The 23,194-nt window shown below is 46.7% G+C and overlaps 1 protein-coding gene across 8 annotated transcripts in view; it reads right to left on the bottom strand.

Annotated features, from left to right (window-relative positions):
* Window positions 1-23,194, bottom strand: part of VWF (von Willebrand factor) — a 203,779-nt gene that overhangs the window by 128,083 nt on the left and 52,502 nt on the right. For 5 of the 8 annotated variants that reach the window (XM_079936255.1, XM_079936253.1, XM_079936256.1 and 2 more), the window contains 3 exons: window positions 8,122-8,372; window positions 6,907-6,961; window positions 5,269-5,433 (listed from right to left, as the gene is read on the bottom strand). In XM_079936255.1, the coding sequence (XP_079792381.1) occupies window positions 5,269-5,433; window positions 6,907-6,961 (220 nt within the window). In that variant the 5' untranslated portion in view covers window positions 8,122-8,372. The remainder of the gene's footprint in view (window positions 1-5,268; window positions 5,434-6,906; window positions 6,962-8,121; window positions 8,373-23,194) is intronic. The other 3 variants (XM_079936258.1, XM_079936251.1, XM_079936252.1) reach the window with 1 other exon arrangement.

Below are 23,194 nucleotides of genomic sequence, written 5' to 3'. Positions count from 1 at the left end.
CAAATATCATAGGATATCGTTTATACGTGGAATCTAAAATATGACACAAATGAACCTACCTAAGAAACAGAAACAGACTCCCAGAAATAGAGAACAGACTTGTGGTGTTCGAGGTCGGGGGAGGGAAAGATTGGGAGCTTGGGGTTAGTAGATGCAAACTATTAAATAGAGAGTGGCTAAACAACAAGGTCCTATACTGTAGAGCACAGGGAACTATATGCAATATAGTTCTGTGATAAACTATAATGGAAAAGAATATGAAAAAGAATACATATGTGTAACAGTCACTTTGCTGAACAGCAGTAATTAACACAACACTGTAATTTAACTATACTTCAATAAAAAATAAAATTTAAAAAAAGAACATTTTTGCCCAGCAAGTGGAGTAAAAATGCCAGTAACTTCATGACCCAGCGCATGCAACATACACAGTTCACATAACATTCCTACCCTAACCCTGTGCCAGGCGTCTGGTACTTTCTGATGTCTTCTATTCTGTTCCACGTAATTTTTTTTCATGCTGGTTACAACCATTACATTCATTTTATGACCCATATGTTGTGACTCAGTTTGCAAAACACTGATCTATACTGACTCCATTCTACAGTTGGAGAAACTGAGGCCCAAGTTTACAACAGGCTTTCTCCACCTCGGCGCTATTAACACTGCGGGCCAGATACTTCTTTGTTGTGGTGGCCACTCTGTGCACGTAGGATAATTAACAGCATCCCTGGCTTCTACCTATCAGATGACACTAGCCTCCACCCCACCCCCCAAGCTGGGACAATCTAAAATGTCTCTAGACACAACCAAATGTCCTCTGGGGGAAAAAAAATCACCCTGGTTGAGAACTATTGGTTTACACAGCTAACACGGGCAGAGCCCACATCAGGGTTTTCTAACTCCAAGTGCAAACCTCCCTTTGTAACACAAAGCCACCTAACGGGGCGTCTGAGCGCTCAGGATTCAGTTAACCACTAGCGCAGGACGGAACTCTCCATCAGCCTTATGTTTCCTTTGCTTCCTTCCCTCCCTGCAGAACTCAGGAGGGCATCTGACGATGTGTAGCCATTAGGAAGATGAGCCATTAGAAAATGCCAGCGACGGACTTCCCCAGCGGTCCAGCGGTTAGGACTCCGCGCTCTCACTGCCGAGGGCCTGGGTTCAATCCCTGCTCAGGGAACTAAAAATCCCACAAGCCACGAGGTGCGGCCAAAAAAAAAGAAAAGAAGCTGCCGGCGAGCCCCGGGGCGGGAGGACGCTCCCACGGTCTGCAGACCCGCAGGCCCGCACTTCCTGTAACTGCCGCAAGACGGGCGAGGCATCCATCCCAGAGGAGAGCTATAGGGAAGCTCTTCCCGCGGCCCCATCTCCACTCTGGCCTCTTGGATTCAGGAACTGAGGCTCTGAGTAAGGGAACAAGGCCTCCCCCAGGTGAGCGAGGAGCATTCAGGGAAGCAGGTAGCAGCTGGGAGCAGAGTCAGACCCGAGTGCTTTCTCTGAGCCTAGAGTGTGGGAGTCACTACTCTGTGTTTCTAACAAACACTCCATCCTCCCCTCCTGTGATTCTGATGCAGGCGATCACTGTCCGAAAGCTGCACGACAGCGATCTGGAGTGACCTGGCCACATGCTGATCGGGAGGCACAGGCTCACGCTGGGGAGTTCACCAGAACCCTGCTGGGTGTCCGTGGCTCTCTCGGGGCTGCCTTGGGAGCCACATCCCGCAGGGTGGCTCAGGGGCCACCAGAACTCCCGAGGTCTCTCCCGGGTCCCCGTGCTGGCCGGCTAGGAGCCTTGACCTGGGACCCTGGATGGAGCCTGCCGGACCGGGAGCCGACATCAGAACAAGGGGCCTCGCCTTGGCACCAGGTGGCCCTTGATGCTCGGACACAAACACTTTACCCAGGATGCGAACAAGGTTCACGGGAGAGGAACGGGAATTTGCGATTTAGAAGCGAGGAAACAGGATGTCATTGGAGAACAATGGAGCAGAGACGTGTGGGAGGGCACAGCCCGCCTGCAGGATGGAAAGGCAGCGTCCAGGGGTGCTGGGCCCCTTGGCACCTCCGGCCCCCGGAGCAGCGGTGCCAGCCCACCCTGCCGGGCTCAGCTCCTCAGATTATCCCTCTCCTGCCAATACCCCCCTCCCACCCCTAAAAAACAGAAAAAGTAGCCGCCCATGCTCTCTGATGTTAGCAGCACGATTTTGGGTGGGAATTAAACTATTCTACATCGAAATGGGATTGATCTACAGCCTAACTTAAGCCAACTACCTGCCAGAAAATTGACACTTGACAAGAGCAAACTGTAAGAAAAGGAGGACGCAGAAGGGGTATCCCACAGAGATGCTCTGAACTAGAGAGCCCTTCATTCCTCCTTGGCCCCTGAAACCCAGAGAAGGATGGCCAGAGAGGCCAGACTTCTGACACCAACCCGCGTGGATGTGAGGCAGAGGGGTCAGTGTTACCCTGACTTTGACAGACATGCCCCCAAGTGCCCAAGGTACATTTGTGACACCGTGGATGGACCTTGGAGGCATTGCGCTAAGTGAAATAAGACAAAGAGAGACAAATACTGTACGATCTCACATGTGGACTCTTAAAAAGCAAGCAAAGCAAATGCACTGTGACTTTTAAGGTGGAGAAATCCACGGAAATAAACATTGGGACCACCTGAGGAGGAAGGACCTGGGGCCTTCAGCTTCCCAGGGAAGGTGAGGGGGTGCTTTTTCCCTCCATTGCTGCCTCTGAAGCAAGACGGGTCCCCAGAGTTCAGAGTTCAGGATGACTTCCTCAATTCATCATGCCCTAGGGGTGTCTCTGGTCCTTTTCATCACCTGCCTGGTTACCACGGCCAAGGCCACCCTGCATCCCGCTTCTCTCCCTTTCAGAAGCATCTTGGCAAAGAACCAGTTTCTGCTGAGGCTCTACACTAGCCCCTCGTTGCCTGCGAAATCAAGAAGCAAACTCCCCCATCAGACAGCAAGACGCAGCCCCATCAGCCTGCCCCCGTGACCCAGTCTTGCACTCCACTATTCCCCAGGCCTGTGCTTCTCAAACTTGGGGCCCCAAACCAGCAGCAGCAGCTGGGAACTTGTTAAGAATGAACATTTCAGGCCCCGCTCCAGATCCACTGACTTAGAAACCTTGGGCGGGGTGGGAGGGATGGAGGACCCCAGCAATCTGTTTTAACCAGTCTCCAGGTGAGCCTGATGCGCGCTGGAAATAGGGAACCACGGCTCCCAGCACAAGGACCTCCCCACTGGGCTGCACGGCCCCGACATACACCCTTTCCAGAGCCTTCCCTGGGCTCCTGCTGTCCCCCCTGCATGGGGCATCCTCCCGGTCCTCTCTGCCCAAGCAAAACCCCCTCCTCCAAGGTCCGGCACAACGTGCTGTTCATGAAGCCAGCTCTTCGGTACAGCAGAGCACCGCGCTTCCTGGATCCCCTGTTCGGTGATGACAGAGACCCCCGGGAGCTAAGGAAACAGAGATGAATGTGACGTGGTCCTTGCCCTGAGGGATTCACGGAGGAGTAGGAGAAATGGCATTGCAGTGAAGTTCGGACTACTCAAGTCACGCTGGGATAGGTTTTCCAGCAGAGGCAGGGCAGGTGGGGAAAAGGCAGGGCAGGAAGGGGGTAGCCAGAGAAGCAGGAGAACCCATGGGACTTCCCTGGCAGTCCAGTGGTAAGGACTCCGCGCTTCCACTGCAGGGGCCTCGGGTTCGACCCCTGGTTGGGGAACCAGGATCCCACATGCCGTGTGGCATGGCCAAAAATTAATTAATTAATTAATTAATTTAAAAAGCAGGAGAACCCAGAGCTAAGGCCAGCTGTCAGCTCACCCAGCAACCAAGCAGAGCCTCGCCCAGCGGTAGGCCCAGAGGGTTCTGCTCCCAGCCTTCCTGACTGATGGAGTTAACACCCCAAGATCCCTACAGCCTGCATCTCGTGTGAGGGTCTGGGTGTTGACCAAGATGCTCTCCCTAACCAGTTGTCCATAACCAAACCTGAGTCAGGCTCCTCCGAGCCCTCTCCTCGGTTAGGTGCCCCCACGGACTCTGTCCTTGGCCTGCTTGGTCCAGTTTTAGCAAGAATCCTGCTGGGTCAGTTTAGCGAAAATCCCCTACCCTCCGTATCTGATCATACTCCTTGTAACCCAGCCTGGACATCGTATCACCCCGGCCTCCCTTCAGCAAGAATCCTGTCAAGTTGGTTTAGCCAGAATTCCCCCTGATCCCTGATGTTTCCTCTTAGTCGTTTTCCACCAGCAGCCCACACCCAGCTCCCTGACTATAAGTCCCCACTCGTCTTTGTTATATTCGGAGTGGAGCCCATCTCTCCCCTCTACTGCAAAACCTCCATTGCACTGGTCCGTCCTGAGTAAAGTTTTCCTCGCTCTCCTTATAACTATTGTCATGAAAAATTTTGCTGTAACAGTGTAGGTCTGTCCGTTGCCATCTCCCCTCCACACGCCCCGCCGCGCCAAGGCTAAGGACTCCGCCGCCTTTGCTGGTTTTTGCTGCGTCCCTCACTCATGCACCACACACATCTCGTTAATTGTTGGGAAGGTCACCAAACCACAGTGTTCCATCACTACCTCCAGCCCCACTCCCAGCCTTGGAAAGTGCCCTCTCTCCTTAACACAGAAGCAAGGTCCTCCTTCCTGACAAGCCCAGGATCGAAAGCCAGCTCTTCCTTTATTATCCGTCAGCACGTGGGAGGGTCGTGCAACCTCCTTGGGCTTCAGTTCTTCATGTGTGAAGGGGGGCGACGGTACCCGCCCCTACATCTCAGAGCTGCTGCACAGGGGCAGAGATAACACGGGCATGACACCAGCACTTTGCCAGGAACACAGGAGGTGCTCGACATCAGCTGATACTCTGAATGCCAGCGAGAACATGCAACCTTCCTTCCCTTTTCTACAGGCTTGTGCTATTAAAAACCACCTTCTGGGTCATCGATTTTCTCGACGCTTCGGGGCTTCCGGAGCATTGCCTGGACCCAGAGCGACAGACTCAACCACTGGAGAAGCACGAAGACTCTCTCCATCCACCAGGCTCCCACGGGTAGGGGCCCAGCGAGAAGCCGAGGGAATCCCCACGTCATGGAGAGGCCGTTCCCCACCGTGCTCTCCGCTCAGGCACTGTCCTAAGAGTAGGAAATCCCAACCCGCAATCCCCAAGGCCCTCACCTGCCAGGGCTGAGCTCTGCTGTCTCCCCTCCCCACCCGCCTCTGGGTTCCTCCCCTCAGGGCCCGGACTCACCTATGAGAGAGAAGGAGTGTGTCTGGCAGTCCCCCGCCAGGAGATAACTACAGCTTCCCTCAAAGCTGTACATGCTCTCATCAAAGGTGTTGATGGAATCACCTCCGAAGAGGCTGCATCGGGCCATCGACGACCTGCCAAGAGCGCCTTCTCCACAAAGGGCCCCTGGAGGGAAAGGCCACACGTGAGCACAGCTGGTACCACCAGCCCAAACCACTGCAGCCTGGTAGAAACGAGGCTGCGTCTGTTAGAAATTAGGCTCCGGGGAAGACCTTTCCAACCTCAACGACAATAAAGCTGTCGCTTTCAGCCCCAGAATATGACCCAGGACTCGGCAATGATGGAGGAGCTGCCTTCCAGGAAACCTATTCATTTTAATGACATATATCCACTGATTTTAAATGTACTGCGTGCTCATTAGAGAGAATCGGGAGACTATGGAAGAATAACAAAAAGAAATTAAAATCATCTGTAACCAAATTCAGCAGTAACCAGAGTTAACGTTTTAGCATTTATCTTTTATTTCTATGTTACTGTGTATATACACTTACAGATTTTTGGCACATTTGTCGGCATGCGGAGCAAACTGTTTATAACCCGTTGATTTCTCAATATAGTGTAAAGAATGTATCGGGCCATACTTCCAAACCATTTTCGGTGGCTGCACTATACTTTGCATCTAAATGTATTTGGTACAGGTTCTAGCGTTTCCCAGTTTTCTGATATGTACATAGATTGTACTGAGCATCCTTCTACATTCATCTACTGGTGTATCTTGAATATACTGAATTCTGAACAGATCAACCTGTGTGCCTGACACATAGAATCTGTGAAGTATTGACTCCTGCAGGGTCATATGCTATCTCCTGCCGCTCTCACACTGTGTGTGTGTGTGTGTGTGTGTGTGTGTGTGTGTGTTGGCAGGTGGAAACCACAGCTGTCAATCTCTAAGTTTTCTAGATCCCCTGGCACAGAACACACCTAGCAGGAAGATGCAGAGGGTGTGACGAATGCACACTTTGCCCCAGACTAACCTGTGAGCAGTAGGCTGGATGCTGCTGGCCTAGTCATCTAAATGAAGACTAGGATCAGAAAAGGGTCCCCCTTGCCTTTCACAGACTCAGCATCTCAGTGCGGGAAGGAGGGCAGTGTTGTACAGTGAAGGAGAGCTGGCCTCTGATTTGGGTTCTGTGTGACTTTGGAGCAGTCATTTTTCCTCTCCGACCCTCAGTCTCTGCATCGGTACTATCAGATGTACACCTGTACAACTAGATGAGCTCCACAATCCATTCTAAAGCTAATAATCTTCCCAAGTCTTGGATTCCTTCTTCTCCATCCTCCATCCCCAGCATACAGGACAGTTCTGTGTGGCCCTGGTGCTTCTTAGTTCCCCAATTGGAGAAGACATTTACAGGCACCTGGTCCTTGAGAAACACAAGTCCAGGGCAGTGGGCTCTGCAGAACCTTCATAAGAGGAATTAACCGGGAAGCCAGTGACTCCGGCAGCCCCAGCATGAGCCGAACGTGGGGCTGGGCACACAGGTGCGCTCCAGACACACCTGCAGATCCCTGGCAGGGGGTGGTTCCCAATGGCCCTGAGGCAGGAGTGAAGAGTGGCGGCAGCACCTTTGTACCTACCTGGCAAGGTGAGGGCCAGAGCGAGCAGCAACCTCGTGAGCCTGGCAGGGATCATCTGAGGAGAAGCAGGAGAGTTGAGCTCGCGATCGCTGGCCACACAGGTGGCTGCTATGTGCTCCCGGCCATGCATGAAGTAGGGGGAATTTTTTTCAAGCAAGAGAAGAGAATCACTCTCATTTGCCCCTTAAACATGGACTGCTGGTCCCCAAAATAGCCTGTGGCCAGGCCCAAGAGTAACAATCACTGTGATCCAGGACCCCGGGCATCCTTCCCCGAACAGTGGTCCCTGCTGCACACAGAGAGGAAAGCCCTGCTTTGGCCTCCACCCGCCCCCAGGTGTCATCCCCTGAGCTCCCGCGGCCGCTCAGAGCCGGGGGCACCTCATTCCCTCCTCCTCTTCATCCTTTCACGCTCGGCAGCAAACTGGGGAGTAGGAACTGTCTTGCTTCTGCTCCTACCATGGGCACCAGGCTTTGAGAACACTCAGGAACCAGGCTTTCTGGGCAATCACCCACAATGTACACCAACTCCTCTCTCATCCCCATCCCAGCACCCAGCACAGTGCCCAGCACCCAGGAGGTGTTCAGGCAACATTTGCTGAGTTGATCTGATAAATAGACAGGAGTCTAGCAACCCTGGGTGGTGGGCAAGGTTCCCTGTGGTGTGGCCGCCCCAGAAAACGACAACGGACCCTGGCTGGCCCAGCATACTCCGAGTCCCTTAGGGCCCCGGCCACAGCTCCCTCCTCTGCAAAAGCTGCAAGATTAAGTGCAGTCTGTCACCTGAGATTCCCTGGGGGTGGGGAGCTCCCTTACCACCCACTGCCCCATCCAGCCAAACAAGGGAGAGGAAAACCCCATCCATGATGTATCTGTGGAAGGAACCCTCTAATGTCTGATATGGCCAAGGCTTGGTCTTGGAGCAGGTGCCCAACACACAGGTACATCAGGCTGCTTCCAGAAGGTACCCAGAGGTGAGGGCAGAGCTCATTCCTGTCCCATCTGGTCAAGTATTACAAGCAGTAAAGCCCAGGCAGTAGCGTAGGCAGCCACAGGACCTCCAGAGGCAAGTGGAAGAGGTAGCGTTAGAGGGTCCCTGGCTGTGAATCACCCTGCAAGCTAGTCCAGGGATGGAGAACCCCAGCTCCCCAGCGGTGAGGATCAGTCCTGCATCTTCCTCCCACTACGAGCCAGCCCTCTTCCCCAAAGACCATACCTTCCCCTGCAAATGGGGACTGCGGGTGACCCCAAGGTCCTTCGGGAAACTCAGCCTCCGCAGTGGTGCCGCCAGCCCTAGGCCATGCTCTCCAGGACCTTCCGTGGCTTGGGACTGTCTTGCTGGTGAGTGACCCCCGTGCTGTGGACACCCTGGGCCGAGGGGAGATAAAGCCCAAGCTGTGACGTCCGTCAGCCCCGCTTTCCCACCACAATAGCTGTGAGCTGCCACCACAGGGGACAGGCCTCCTCCTAATGACCGAGAGGAAACAATGAACGGAAATGGTATTAGAAACACCTCCAAGGCGATAAGGCTTTGAACGCTTTGGTGGGAGGCTTCCTAGCAGCTGCCCTAAGGAGCTGCCTGGCCCTCCTGGCGCCCCTACACAGGCGCAGGTCCCCCCTCAGACAGTGCCCCACAGACGGCAGGACCAGGAAGGCTGGCTGTCCGGGGCAGGCCAGTGCAGGCCAGGGAAGAATCCAGACTGGAGCAACTGAACTTTCGGATCCGGTTTCCAGGGCCAGACTCCAGGGAAGTTCGGAAAAACACCTCAGCCTGAGCCAATTTAGCAGCCGTGTTTAGAGGAAGGAGAGAGCTGATGCATCCTGTCCCGCTAGGTGCGAGTGATCCGGTTCCAGCCCTGATGGGAACTGTCAGTGTGGGTCCTGGCCAGAGAATGGCCAAGTTAAAGATGAGGGGCCTGGTCACTATTCCAGGCCTTTCTGAAATGATGGCTGGACCGTCAGATGCTAGAACTCTTCCCGAAGACACTTCCAACCACCTCTGCTGCCCTCACTCCTCCCTGACCTTACACACACACACACACACACACACACACCACACACCATATACACAACACACACACACAACACACACTATATACACAACACACACACATACACCACCACAAATACACTATATACACAACACACACTATGTACACAACATACACATACATACAACACACACACTATATACACAACACACACACATACACCACCACACACACCACACACACACCACATACACACCACATACACAACACACACACATACACTGCCACAAACACCACACACACCATACACACACCACACATCACGTACACACACACCACATACACACCACACACCATACACACACACATACACCACCACACACACACCATACACACATCACACATCACATGCACATACCACATACACACCACACACAACACACACAATACACACACATACACGCCACCACATGAACCACACACACACCATACACACACCACACATCACATACAACATACGCACACACCACATACACACCGCACACCATATACACAACACACACACCATACACACACCACACATCACATACACATACACCACAAACATACACACCACACACACCAATCTTTCTTCGCAACCTCTAATTCCCTGGAGCCTAATTCTCAATCAACTGCTAAACTAATTCTTGCTAAAAGAGGTAGCCAATAAAACGGAGGAGGATGGGGACTCTCATGCTGGGACCCCAGGCTCTGTGACAGGCAGCCTAAGACACATCTCAGTGAGGAAGCCCACACTGCTGCTTCTCATGTCATGGCACCTGCCCTAAGAGTCTGGGAAACGTTTTGTCCCCAACCTCCCCCACCCCATGCACACCCCTCACACCCCACCACTCCCTTTACTGCCCCAGGAGAGGAAGATGTTCCCAAGAAAGAAGTGGCAGAAGAGGCAGAATTAGCATGATATAGCAGAAAAGCCACTTAAGGATTTCCATTTCACACTTTTCTTTTTACTAGATAACCTGAAAATCCACCTACTACAAAACATCTCGAAATGCTGTGTTAAATATAACAAATGTTCTTTTCCTTTTTTAATATTTATTTATTTGGCTGCACTGGGTCTTAGTTGCGGCACCCAGGATCTTTAGTTGCAGCACATGGGCTCTTTTAGTTGCAGCATGTGCCTCTTAGTTGCAGCATGCGGGATCTAGTTCCCTGACCAGGGATCAAACCCAGGCCCCCTGCACTGGGAGCATGGAGTCTTAGACACTGGACCACCAGGAAGTCCCAACAAATGTTCCTTAGAAGCACAGCTAGGGCTTCCCTGATGGCGCAGTGGTTAAGAATCTGCCTGCCAATGCAGGAGACATGGGTTCAAGCCCTGGTCTGGGAAGATCCCACATGTCGTGGAGCAACTAAGCCTGTGCACCACAACTACGCTCTAGAGCCCGTGAACCACAACTACTGAAGCCCGCATGCCTAGAGGCTGTGCTCCGCAACATGAGAAGCCACCGCAGTGAGAAGCCTGCGCACTGCGATGAAGAGTAGCCCCTGCTTGCTGCAACTAGAGAAAGCCCACGCACAGCAACAAAGAACCAATGCAGCCAAAAATAAATAAATAATAAATAAATTTAAAAGAAAAAGACAAATGACCCGAATAGAATGGGCAAAAGACTTGAATTGACATTTCTCCAAAGAAGATATACATACACAAGGGCCAAAAAATTCATGAAAAGATGCTCAGCATCATTAGTTATCAGCGACACGTGAATCAAAACCACGAGGTACCACTTCACACTTCATTAGGATGGATATAGTAAGAAGCGAAAAGTGTTGGAGAGACTGTGGAAAACTTGAATCCCTCACCTCGTGCATTGTTGGTGAGAATGTGAAATGGTGCAATTCTTGCGGAAAATAGTCTGGTGGTTCTTCAATAAGTTAAACATAAAATACCATATTACCCAGCAATTCCATTCCTAGGTATATACTCAGGAAAATTAAAAACAGGTGTTTAGGGACTTCCCTAGTGGCACAGTGGTTAAGAAACCGCCTGCCAGTGCAGGGGACACGGGTTCAAGCCCTAGTCCAGGAAGATCCCACATGCCAAGGAGGAATTCAGCCTATGCGCCACAACTACCGAGCCTGCGCTCTAGAGTCCGTGCTGCACAACAAAAGAAGCCAAGGCAAGGAGAAGCCCGCACACCACAACAAAGGGTAGCCCCCACTCGTTGCAACTAGAGAATGCCCGTGCACAGCAACGAAGACCCAACACAGAAAGAATAGAAAGAAAGAAAGAAAGAAAAGAAAGAAAGAAATCATAGACTAAAGAGCAGGAATTGAAAACAAAAGAATAAGACATCGCTAGAAAAGAAGAGGAAGACTTGAAAAAGAACTTTTAGACAACTATAATCCAATAAAAAATTTTTTAAAAAAGAACTTATAGAAGTGAAAATATATAATAAATTAATTTCTAAAATTCCAGTACAAACACCAGACATCTCAGAAGAAAAATTTGCTGGAAGATAGAGTTTAGGAAATTATAAGGAGATGAAAAACGATAGAAGGAGAAGATCCAAAAAGAAGTACTGAGAATATGTCCTTCAATGTAGATTCCCATCCACGCTACCTTAGCTTGAATGCCACTCCCTCCCCCAACCCCAAAGCAGGCCCTGAGAATTTTAGTGCAGATAATTTATTTGGGAAAGCAGGAAACACTGGCAGGCAAGTGGAGATATGATATGGGGAAGGGAGAACAGCCAATAAAAGGTGTTTATTAAGCCAGTCACCACATGGTCAGCTGAGCTTCATCCACGAGGAAAGTCTAGGAGAAAGGTTAAGACACATGCCACAGAATTATCCCACTCCTGGGTCAAGAAAGCAGAGGTATTTCTAAAATACCCTACACTGGTCCTTAACTGTCGAGGGCTGCTCCTGGGCTCATTAACTCCTCAATACTCTGGGCCTTGAGCACAGAGGTTCAGACCCTGGCAGTCTAGAAGAAGCACATGAAGGTTAATGTCAGGCGTGTGTGTGAGGGGGTTAACTAGGTAGTTAAATTATCATTCAGAGATTGGGGAAAGTAGAAACATTTTTTCAGAAAACAGGCAGTGTGTTTATTATTAACAGTCCTTTCTGAAAGAACTACTCAAGAAGATACTTCAGGAAGAAGAAAATTAAACCCACAAAGAAAATGCCAGAGGAAAAGATAAAGAAAGAAATTGGTAAATATGGGGGTATAGAGGAGCAGGCAGTGATTCGCACAAAACAATAACAATAATAAGGATAAACTGGAGAGTTAAAAACTAAGATGGAACCAAAGTACCAGACAGCAATAGCACCTAGGATGGTGGGGGGAGGGGGTGATAGGAGTGGAAGTGTAGTAAGGTCCTTGTATTGCTCAGAAGAAAGAAAGAGGTGGTAACTGTAGACTTTGCGGTGGCTAGAATGCACAGTCAAATTTTAAGATAGGATGCTAAAAGAATAGAATTGAATGTATGTTTTCCAAACCATTGAGGGGTGGAGGGTGGGGAGCTGGCAGCAAAGAAATCTAGACTCACCCAGGAGAAAACAAAGAAACAGCACGACAAATAGTATAAAATAAGATAGCAAAAATGCAAACAATGATAGTCAACAGTAAAAAGAAACAGATTATCAGGTTGGATGACACACATCTAGCAACGTTTAAGAGCTAGGCCTAAAACATAAAGACACAATACTTCAAGGAAAAAAAAAACAGAAAAGCCAAATGATAACCAAGAGACAGCTGATTATACTACTATCAGACAAAACAGACCTTAAGAAAAAAAGTCATTATTACAGACAAAGGGGATACAAAGAAGATAAAAAGAGAAATGTACCAGGAAGCTATAATTATGTGCACTGCATAATATCAGCTCGAAATGTATAAAGAAAAAAATTATTGAATTATAAGGCAAGGTGGAAAAAGCTTTGGGTAAAAATTAACAACATCCACTTATGGAAAACAAGCACACAAAAACATCTCTGTAACCCACAAAAAGAAGGGAGTGTCCTTGACCTGAGTAATAGAGCAAACCTCACAATTATGGTAAAAATATAAGCCACTTTCCCTTTAAAAGTCAGAACAAAAATGCTCAGTATCATCGCTGCTAGTCAACATCGGATCAGATGTCCAGGTCAGTACAGAAAAAAAGAAAAAAAAGAAAAGGAAAGGAAATATAAGGTATATGGCTTCAAAAAGAAACAGCAAGAGGGATTTCCCTGATGGTCCAGTGGTTAAGACTCTGTGTTTCCAATGCAAAGGGCACAGGTTTGATCCCTGGTCAGGGAACTAAGATCCTGCATTCCGTGTGGTACAGCAAAAGAAAAAAAAAAAAGTGCAAGACAGTTATTATTTAAAGATATGACTGTCTATGTAGAAAAAATTCCAGAGAATTCTACATAAGAGAATTTTATTAGAGTTCAGCAGTTTGCTAAAATAAAATTAACCTTTAAAATCTATTATGTTCCTATATAATTACAAAATGTAATATTTAAAGTGACACTATTAGTAAAACAACAAAGTGACCCTATTAGTAAAACAACAAAAAATAAATACAATAAGAATATAATAAAAATAAATTATTCTTAAGAATAAATAATTCTTAAGAATACATACAATAAAATCTGCACACAACCATTATGCAGAAAATCGTAAATTTTATTGCAAGACATAACAGAAGACCCAACAGGGAGACACACTGTGTTCACACTTACTGAAATCACAGGACTGTAAAGATGCCAATTATCTCCAAATTAGTGTATAAATTAAATGAAAGTCCAATCAAAATGTAACAGGGTTTTTCATGAAATTAGACAAGCTGATACAAAATCCTTGTGGAAAGCAAAAGATTAAGAATAGTTCAGACAATTTCAAATTTTAAATCGTCAATAAAAATGGACAATGGCTATTATCAAAAAGATAAGTTTTTATTATCAAAAAGGTAAAAAATAATAAATGTTGGTGAGGATGTGGAGAAATGAGAACACTCGTGCACTGTTGGTGGGAATATAAACTGGGAAAGCCACTGTGGAAAACAATATGGAGATTCCTCAAAAAAATTTAAATAGAACTACCATATGATCTAGTAATCCCATTTCCCTGTATATATCTGAAAGAAATTAAATCACTATTTCAAAGAAATGTCTGCACCCTCATGTACATTACAGCATCATTCACAGTAGCCAAGATAGGGAAACAACTGATATATCCATTGATAGAGGAATGGATATAGAAAATGTGGTATATATACAATGGAATATTATTATTCAGCCGTAAAGAGGTGGAAATCTTGCCATTTGCAACAATGGGGATGAAACTTGAGGGCATTATGCTAAGTGAAATCAGCCAGAGAAATACAAACACGTGATCTCACTTATACTTGAAATCTAAAACAAAAACTCACTTATACGTGAATGATGTCACTTGTATGTGAATGATGTCACTTATACGTGAATGATCTCACTTCTACGTGAAATCTGAAACAAAAACTCACTTATACATGAATGATGTCACTTATATGTGAATGATGTCACTTATATGTAAATGATCTCACTTATACGTGAATGATGTCATTTGTACGTGAATGATCTCACTTATACGTGAACGATCTCACTTATACGTGAAATCTAAAACAAAAACAAACAACAACAGCAACAACAACAAAACAAGAAACCAAGGTCATAGAAACAGAGAACAGATTGGTGGTTGTCAGAGGCAGGGGCTAAGGAGTGGGCAAAATGGGTGAAGGGGGTCAAAAATACAAACTTCCAGTTATAAAATAGGTAAGTCATGGGATGTATTATACAGCATGGCGATTACAGTTAATAATACGGTATTCAGTATTGGAAAGTTGCTGAGAGAGTGGATCTTAAAAGTTCTCATCACAAGAAAAAAAGTTGTTATTGTAACTATGTGTGGTGGTAGATGTTAACATGTTACTTAGACTAATTGAGGTGACCATTTCACAATATTTACAAATATCAAATCATTATATTGTATACCTGAAACCAATACAATGTTACATGTCTGTTATACCTTTTTTTTGGCGGGGGGGGCTGTGCCATGCAGTTTGTGGGATCTTAGTTTGTCCACCAGGGATTGAACCCAGGCCACGGCAGTAAGAGTGCTGAGTCCTAACCACTGGACTGACAGGGAATTTCCTTTCTTTTTATTTTTTTAAATTATATCTTAATTTTTTAAAAAAAATTAAGGTATGGACAAACTACCAAGTAACAATAGATAAGTGATACAGAAAGGCAATTCACAGAAAAGAAAAAAAACCATTTGGCTTGTAAACATATGAAAAATCATTCAACCCCGCTGGTCACTAGGGAAATCCAAAATAAAACCACATAGCTATCTTCCCATCACATTGGCCAGGATGCGGGGCTATTGGAACTATTTGCTGTTGTTAGGACAAGTGGTGTATCACTTTGGAGGAAAATCTGGAAATAGCTAAGAGATTTAAAGTTGCTCTTCCCATGGCCCAGTACATGCACTCCTGGGCATATCACTTGGCGAAACTTTCACCTACGTGCCCAAAGCGACTTGCACAGAATGTTCACTGCAGCAGTGAATGTAGTTCACAAGCATGTAAACAACTAAATACACTTCAACAGTATGAATAAATAAATGGTGATACATTCATCCTATGAAATACCAAACAGCAGTCAAAAATAATCAAGGCTGGGCTTCCCTGGTGGCGCAGTGGTTGAGAGTCCGCTTGCCGATGCAGGGGACAGGGTTCGTGCCCCGGTCCGGGAAGATCCCACATGCCGCGGAGCGGCTGCGCCCGTGAGCCATGGCCACTGAGCCTGCGCGTCCGGAGCCTGTTGCTCCGCAACGGGAGAGGCCACCACAGTGGGAGGCCCGCGTACCGCAAAAAAAATAAAATAAAAATAATAATAATAATCAAGGCTACATCTACCAACATGGATAAAACCCCAAAATAATGTTGAGCAGAAAATAAAACAAGTGTCAGAGACTCTCTACAGCACAATAGTATTTATGTAAAGCTAAATAAAGACCATGTAAAATAAAACAGTATATTACTGTTTATAAATATGTTTAATTGCAGGAAAAGTCAACATGTATGGTGGATAACCACTAAATTCAGGGTAGTGGTCACCTTTAGGAAGGAAGAGAGAAGATGGGATCCAGAGAGTGGTACATGTAAATGTTTTATTTACTTAATAATTCCAAAAATATGAGACAAATATGGAAACACATTAAGAAGACTGGAACATGCCAAAACATGGAAACAACCTAAATGTCCATCAACAGATGAATGAATAAAGATGTGGTACATATATACAATGGAATACTACTCAGCCATAAAAAAAGAATGAAATAATGCCATTTGCAGCAACATGGGTGGACCTAGAGATTATCATACTAAGTGAAGTAAGTCAGAAAGAGACAAAGGCTGTATGATATCACTTATATGTGGAACCTAAAATATGGCACAAATGAACCTATCTATGAAACTGAAACAGAATCAGGGACATAGAGAAAAGACTGGAGGTTGCCAAGGGGGAGGGGGGTGGGAGAGGGTTGCATAGGGAGTTTGGGATTAGCAGACGCAAACTGGTATATAGTATGGATAAACAACGAGGTCCTACTGTATAGCACAGGGAACTATATTCAATATCCTGTGATAAACCATAATGGAAAAGAATATGAAAAAGAATATATATATGTATAACTGAGTCACTTTGCTATACGGCAGTAATTAACACAACATTGTAATTCAACTACACTTCAATAAAAAAATAAATTTTTATAAAAAGATGGCTGGAACATGGATATCTTTATATTATCCTCTAGTTTTCTGGACAGTTGAAATTTTCACTTACAAGATAAAGCCCTGATGCCAGTGACCTCAGCGTGTTGGCTTTGCTCTCACAAATAGCAGAGGGACCAGCATCCTTGCACACCCATCTTCACATACAAGGCCTATTGCTAAACTCCTAGATGTGAAAAAAACCACTGGGTTAAAAGTCACAAAAATTGTTAAGACATATACATCCTGCCAAGAACTATATCAATTTACCCTTCCATGGCATTTTATTAGTTATGGACTGAATGTTTATGTCCCCCGAAATTCATATTTTGAAGTCCTAACCCCCAACGTGATGGCATAGGGAGATGAGGCCTTTTGGAGGTATTTAGGGTTAGATGAGGTTGTAAGTGTGGGGCCCCCCATGGAGGGATTAGTGCCCTTATAAGAACAGAAGCAACACCAGCGTTTTTTCTCTCTACTGTATGAGGACACAGGGAGAACACAGCCATATGCAAGCCAGGAAGCGGGCCCTCACCAAGAACCAAATCTGCAAGCACCTTGTTCTTGGACTTTCAGCCTCCAGAACTGTGAGAAATAAGTGTCTGTTGTTTAAGCCATCCACTCTATGGTATTTTGTTACAGCAGCCGGAGCTGACTAAGACAGTTATTTTTTTATTATTCAGTAATTTTTTTTTTTTTTTTTTTTGCAGTACACGGGCGTCTCACTGCTGTGGCCTCTCCCATTGCAGAGCACAGGCTCCGGACGCGCAGGCTCAGCGGCCATGGCTCACGGGCCCAGCCGCTCCGCAGCATGTGGGATCTTCCCGGACCTGGGCACGAACCGGTGTCCCCTGCATCGGCAGGTGGACTCTCAACCACTGCACCACCAGGGAAGCCCTATTATTTAGTAATTTAACTGGCAAAAACTGGTATGAGATTATTTTTTAATATTCAACCCTTTAAATATTGGGGGGATGTTTTCTAATATTGTCCATTTGTATTTCTTCTTTTGTGAATTTCTGGCTAGTTTATTTATTTATTTATTTATTTATTTATGTATGTATTTGGCTGCATTGGCTCTCCGGTGCTGCGTGGGGTCTCTCTCTAGTTACCACGAGCGGGGGCTACTCTTTGTTGCAGAGCACGGGTTTCTCATTGCGGTGGCTTCTCTTGTTGTGGAGCACAGGCTCTAGGCATGCAGGCTTCAGTAGTTGTGGTACACAGGCTCAGTAGTTGTGGCTTGAGGGCTCTAGAGCACAGGCTTAGCTGCTCCGTGGCATGTGGGATCTTCCCGGACCAGGGCTCGAACCCGTGTCCCCTGCATTGTCAGGTGGATTCTAAACCAATGCACCACCAAGGAAATCCCCTGGCTAGTGTCTTTAGCTCATTTTCAATGGAGATGTTTATCTTTTCCTATTGATTTCTAAAAGCTCCTTAGAGATTAGGAATAATAGTTTTGTTTCCTCACGTTAATATGTGAATCTTTTTCTGTTCTTCATTTACCTTTAATTTTTACTTATGGTGGGGTTTTTATGGGGTTTGGGGGATTTATGATGCTCTGGGGGCGAGGGGTGTTAGGTATCATGGGTACAAAGTAAAAGTACAAACACAAAATGTTTGAAAGGAAACACTGAAAAATCAAATCTCCCCTCCTCCCTAGTGGGTGACCAACTGTCCCAGTTTGCCCTGAACTGAGGGACTTTTGGGGACATAGGATTTTCATTACTAAAACTGGGACAGTTCTCAGCAAACTGGGACAGTTGGTCACCCTACCAGCCTCCTAGTTCCCTTCTCAGAGGCAATACTGTCTCCAGTTTCTTGGGTAGCCTTCCAAAAATACTACAAAAGTTTTAAACATTCATCTTCAAATCTGTTGCAGAGAATGTGAATCTTAGCCCAGAAACTTGCATTTGCAAAAGACATGTCAAATCCTTTTAATTTCTTTAAATCAAATTAAATCTAACCTTCTTTACAGTCAGGGTGACACAAGAATCCAGGGGGGTTACGGAGGGCTCAGAAAACACTGATTTCAAATCTTTAGTGCACCCCTCTCTCTGCTTCCCCCTTCCCAAGCCCACACGACTTCTTTTATTTATTTATTTTTTAGGATTTTTTTGACATGGACCATCTTTAAAGTCTTTATTGAATTAGTTTGAGCTATTTGAAATATTGCTTCCGTTTTTATATTTTGTTTTTTTGGCCACAAGGCACGTGGGATCTTAGCTCCCCGACCAAGGATCAAACCCACACCCCCTGCATTGGAAGGCGAAGTCTTAACCACTGGACCGCCAGGGAAGTCTTCCCACAGGACTTCTTTAAAGTTCAGCAGCCCAGCAACTTCCAGGGCCTGTTGGCATGACCTCTGGGTCTGGCAGCCAATGGCCTCCGGAGACCCCACCACCTCTCTTTCTGTGGACCTTCCTCCTTCTCCGGCCTCATGACCAGTCTTAACTTCCTCCTGGGCCCCCATGGGCACCGGCACCAGACCCCACCATGCACGCCACTCATCGCCCACTGGCCTCGCTCCCCAGACACCTCCTGTGCTCACTCACACAGTTTCACCATCCAAAAGGCACTCCCGCTCCACCCATTCCTTCTCTCTGCTAATTGTCCTTCCCTTGGCCTTTGGTGCCAGGCACTCTGCTACATGCTTCACATGCATTCTTACACTCAATCCCCCTGTAGAGTTTCCTGGGGCTGCAGTAACAAACTATCACCAAGTGGGTGGCTTAATACATCAGAAATGTATCCCCTCAAAGCTCTGTAGCAGTCCGAAATCAAGATGGCAACAGGGCCAAACGACTCCAATGGCTCTAAGAGAGAGAGCTTCCTGCCTCTTCCAGCTTCTGTGGGCTCCAGACTTCCCTGGCCGTGGCTGCATCGCTCCAATCCCTGCCTCCGTATTCACACTGTCTCCCCTTCTCCCTCTGTGTCTCCCCTCTGTATTTCTTAAAAAGACACTTGTCATGAGAGCCCATCTATGTACTCTAAGGTGCTCTCATCTTGATATCCTTAAGTATATCTGCAAAGACCCTTTTTCCAAATAAGATCACATTCACAGGTCCCAGGGGTGAGAATGTGGACATACCTTTTGGGGAGGGGCACCATTCAACCCACTACACCTCCTAACAGCCATTCACCCCAGAGATAAGGATGCTGAGGCTCAGACAGGCTAAGTAACTTGCAGAAGATCACCGTGTTACGGAAAGACAGCCGGCTCTGAACCCACGGCTGTCTGATGCAAAGTTCATGTTTTTTCTACTACACGTATACTATTCCAGGAGGCTTTTCTCCTTCCCGCTCCCCTCATCCCCACTTCCCTGTCTAGAAACCACTCTCGTACCTTTGAACCACCCTGGATGCCTCTAGGGAAACTCATCTTGCCTTGTATTTTCCTCTTTAGATCTTATCTCCTCTACTCTTTGCTCTCCTAGAAGACGGACCACGCCTTACCCATCCCTGTAATTTCCCAAGTACGCTGGTCTGAGCAGGGTGCATAGTAAGTGCTCCGGAAATGCTTGATGAACTCCCTGTGTTGCTTCATTAGCATAAAATATTAAAAAGTAGATCCAGGGCTGATATCGCAAGGAAAGAATTGCTCAGAATCTGAGGAAGTTGTTAGCTGCTCTCCAATTTGTCAACACAGAGGTTTAAGAAAAGCACTCACCAGAGGTTCAGGGGGAAATTGCAAAGGGAAAGTCATGGGTTTGCTCTGCTAGGGGACAGTGACATCAGACAGTGACATCAGACCAGGGTCGTGCACCCACTTGTCATTCTGCAGCCGTAACTGGTATGACTCTCCAGGTATGACTCCATATATTTCTAAATGACACTGGAATTTCTATTTTGTCAGAGTGTAACACTCTTGACTGGAATATTAAGCCTATTTTCCTTCAATACAGGGGAACATAGATAAATACAGTTGGGATTCCTGATTGGCTAAGAAGGGAGCCTGTGTAAACCACCAGCTGCAGCGGAGGGTGCGCTGGTGCTGTGAGCAGAGGGCACAGGGCTGCAGGGTGATCAACTCTCCAATGCCGGACTCCACTTAGCACACCTAGACTCCTGCTGTCACCACAAGAGCCACTGTCTTCAGGAAATTCCCAAGTCAGAGGCCAAGACATCGAGTTCTACATTTGACAGGTTAAGCCCAGTGGTTTCAATAGATATTTTATATATTAAATGCAATTGATCAGTAAACACATTTGAAAACTGCCCAGGGTACCTTTTCTGAGTTACTCTTTCGACTGAGGTTGTTGGTTTTCCTGGAATTCTGTAAACTTCTTTGTATATAAAAGCATGCTATTTGAGGGACTTCCCTGGCAGTCCAGGGGTTAAGACTCCGCACTTCCACTGCAGGGGGCGTGGGTTCTATCCCTGGTTAGGGAACAAAGATCCTGCATGCCACACGCAATCTATTAAAAAAAAAAAAAGTTTTTAAATAAAAGCGTGCTATTTGAAATGAAAGCTATAGACTGTGGCCCACAGCAGCCTTGAGCTACCCGAGTGTTTGGGTTACATTTACGTAAGTCTGGGGCAAAACTGCACTGACCTGATGGATGCGTCACCAGCCCAGAGCACGCCTCCTCTGCCCTGACCTGTGGCTACCTCTCCCTCCTCTGCCCTCTTACTACTCACTTGGCAAGGACCAACATGATATCTGTCGGCAATGTTCGTATTTTCCTATAACATGTGATGTGCTGTTGCCTTATCTCCCTAATCAGACCACCAGTTCCATGAGAACAGGAATGGAATTTTGAAAACGGCCTGCCTTCCCAGACGACACCCCGTCTCCAGACACAGGACCCTTGGCAAAAGTGACCCTTCAAATCCCTGAGCCCCAGCCCCAGCTCAGGATTTCTGAGCGCACCCCTCTCTAGCGGGGGCACTGCCCCAGGGCAGAGCAGCCCTGCAGCCTCACACCATGGAGGTGAAGCCCCACATCCAGACATTGCTCTGTAGCAACTTCTTAAATACAGACAAAGGGGGCGTGCTAAGAGCTTCAAACAGTGCGAGGGGGTCAAGGGACAGAGCCCTCACGTTCATCCAGGATGATGGCTGCGGAAGGCTTCAGGGAGGGACAGGGTTGACTTGGCCTGGGTAGGGTGGGTAGAATGATCGTTTTAATAGTTTTAATTGCTTTTTTATTATTCTAAAAGTAACATGTGGTCATGGTAGGGGAGAAAAAGTATGGACAAATAAAAATAAGAAAATAAAAATCACCCATAATCCCACTACCCAGAAACAGCCACCATCAACAGTTTAGGATGCTGCTGTCCCGTCTTGTTCAATGTATATGTAATAGAATTTTTAAATAAAATCTTCCTATGCAGGGGTTTTGTAATCTGCTTTTGAATATATCGTAAGTGTTTTTCAACGCATTAGTACTTCCGGGTGTTTGGATTTTTGTCCATTGCGTATTTCACTTCTTGTTATTCCACAATTTAACCAGCTCCATACCGTTGGATGTTTATTTAGGTTGGTTCTACTTTTTTCTTTTTGTTAACAATGCTGCATTCAATATCTTGTAATAACCAATAATGGAAAAGAATCTGAAAAAGAATATATACATACATATATATATATATGAATCACTTTGCTGTACACCTGAAACTAACACAACATTGTAAATCAACTATACTTCAATAAAAAAAATTTTTAAAAAAACATTGCAAAATAAATAAAGTAAAATAAAAAACAATGCTGCAATGAATATCTTTGAAACGGTATCTATGCACAACCCTCAGGATTACTTCCATAGTATGAAATTCCTATACGTGGAAATGGAATTTCTGGGTCAACGGTCATCCACATTTTAAGACCTTTGATGATGAGGCCAAATAGGACTGTGCCAGGTGAAAATGAGGGCAAAGGGCATTTCAGATGCAAAGAAAGAAGTAAAAGCATAGAAGCAGGCAAGCTCTGGGCATGTTAGAATAAATCAATGCCGTAATAGGCTGGTAGTTAATGCATGTGAAGGAAACTAGTGAGAGACAAGACAAGAAAAAGTGGTAAGACAGCTCGTCAAGGACCCTGAGTCAGGGTTAAGGGTCTGTGTTTCTCCAGTAGACTCTGGGCCAAACACTCTGGCTGCAGTGGAAAGGGATTGTAGGGGGGTTGGATGGACACGGGAGACCAGTCAGGGGGCTAATGGACTCTTCCAGAAGAGGCACAGTGAGGGCCTGAAGAGGGCCATGGGCTTGAGAAGAGAAGAATGGGTACAGTCAACCAGGTGATTGCCCTAAGACATCCTCCCCCTAGTCCCCCAAACCTGTGAATGTCAACTTACAGGGCAAAAGGGACTTTGCAGATGTGGTTCAGTTAAAGATATTGAGATGGGGGATTATCCTAGATTGTCCCAGGAAGCCCAGTCTAATCACGAGGGTCCTTACATGAGAGGCAGGAGGGTCAGGGTCAGGGAAGGTGGGTGCAGAAGCAGAGGTTGGAGTTGTGAGGGGCCACGAGCCAAGGAGTGAGGGCAGCCTGGAGAAGCCAGAAA

The sequence above is a fragment of the Stenella coeruleoalba genome (assembly GCF_951394435.1).
Source record: "Stenella coeruleoalba genome assembly, chromosome: 11".
NCBI classification, from domain to species: domain Eukaryota; kingdom Metazoa; phylum Chordata; class Mammalia; order Artiodactyla; family Delphinidae; genus Stenella; species Stenella coeruleoalba.
Note: the sequence above shows the minus strand (reverse complement) of the source record. Positions and strands in the feature narration are given on the sequence as shown.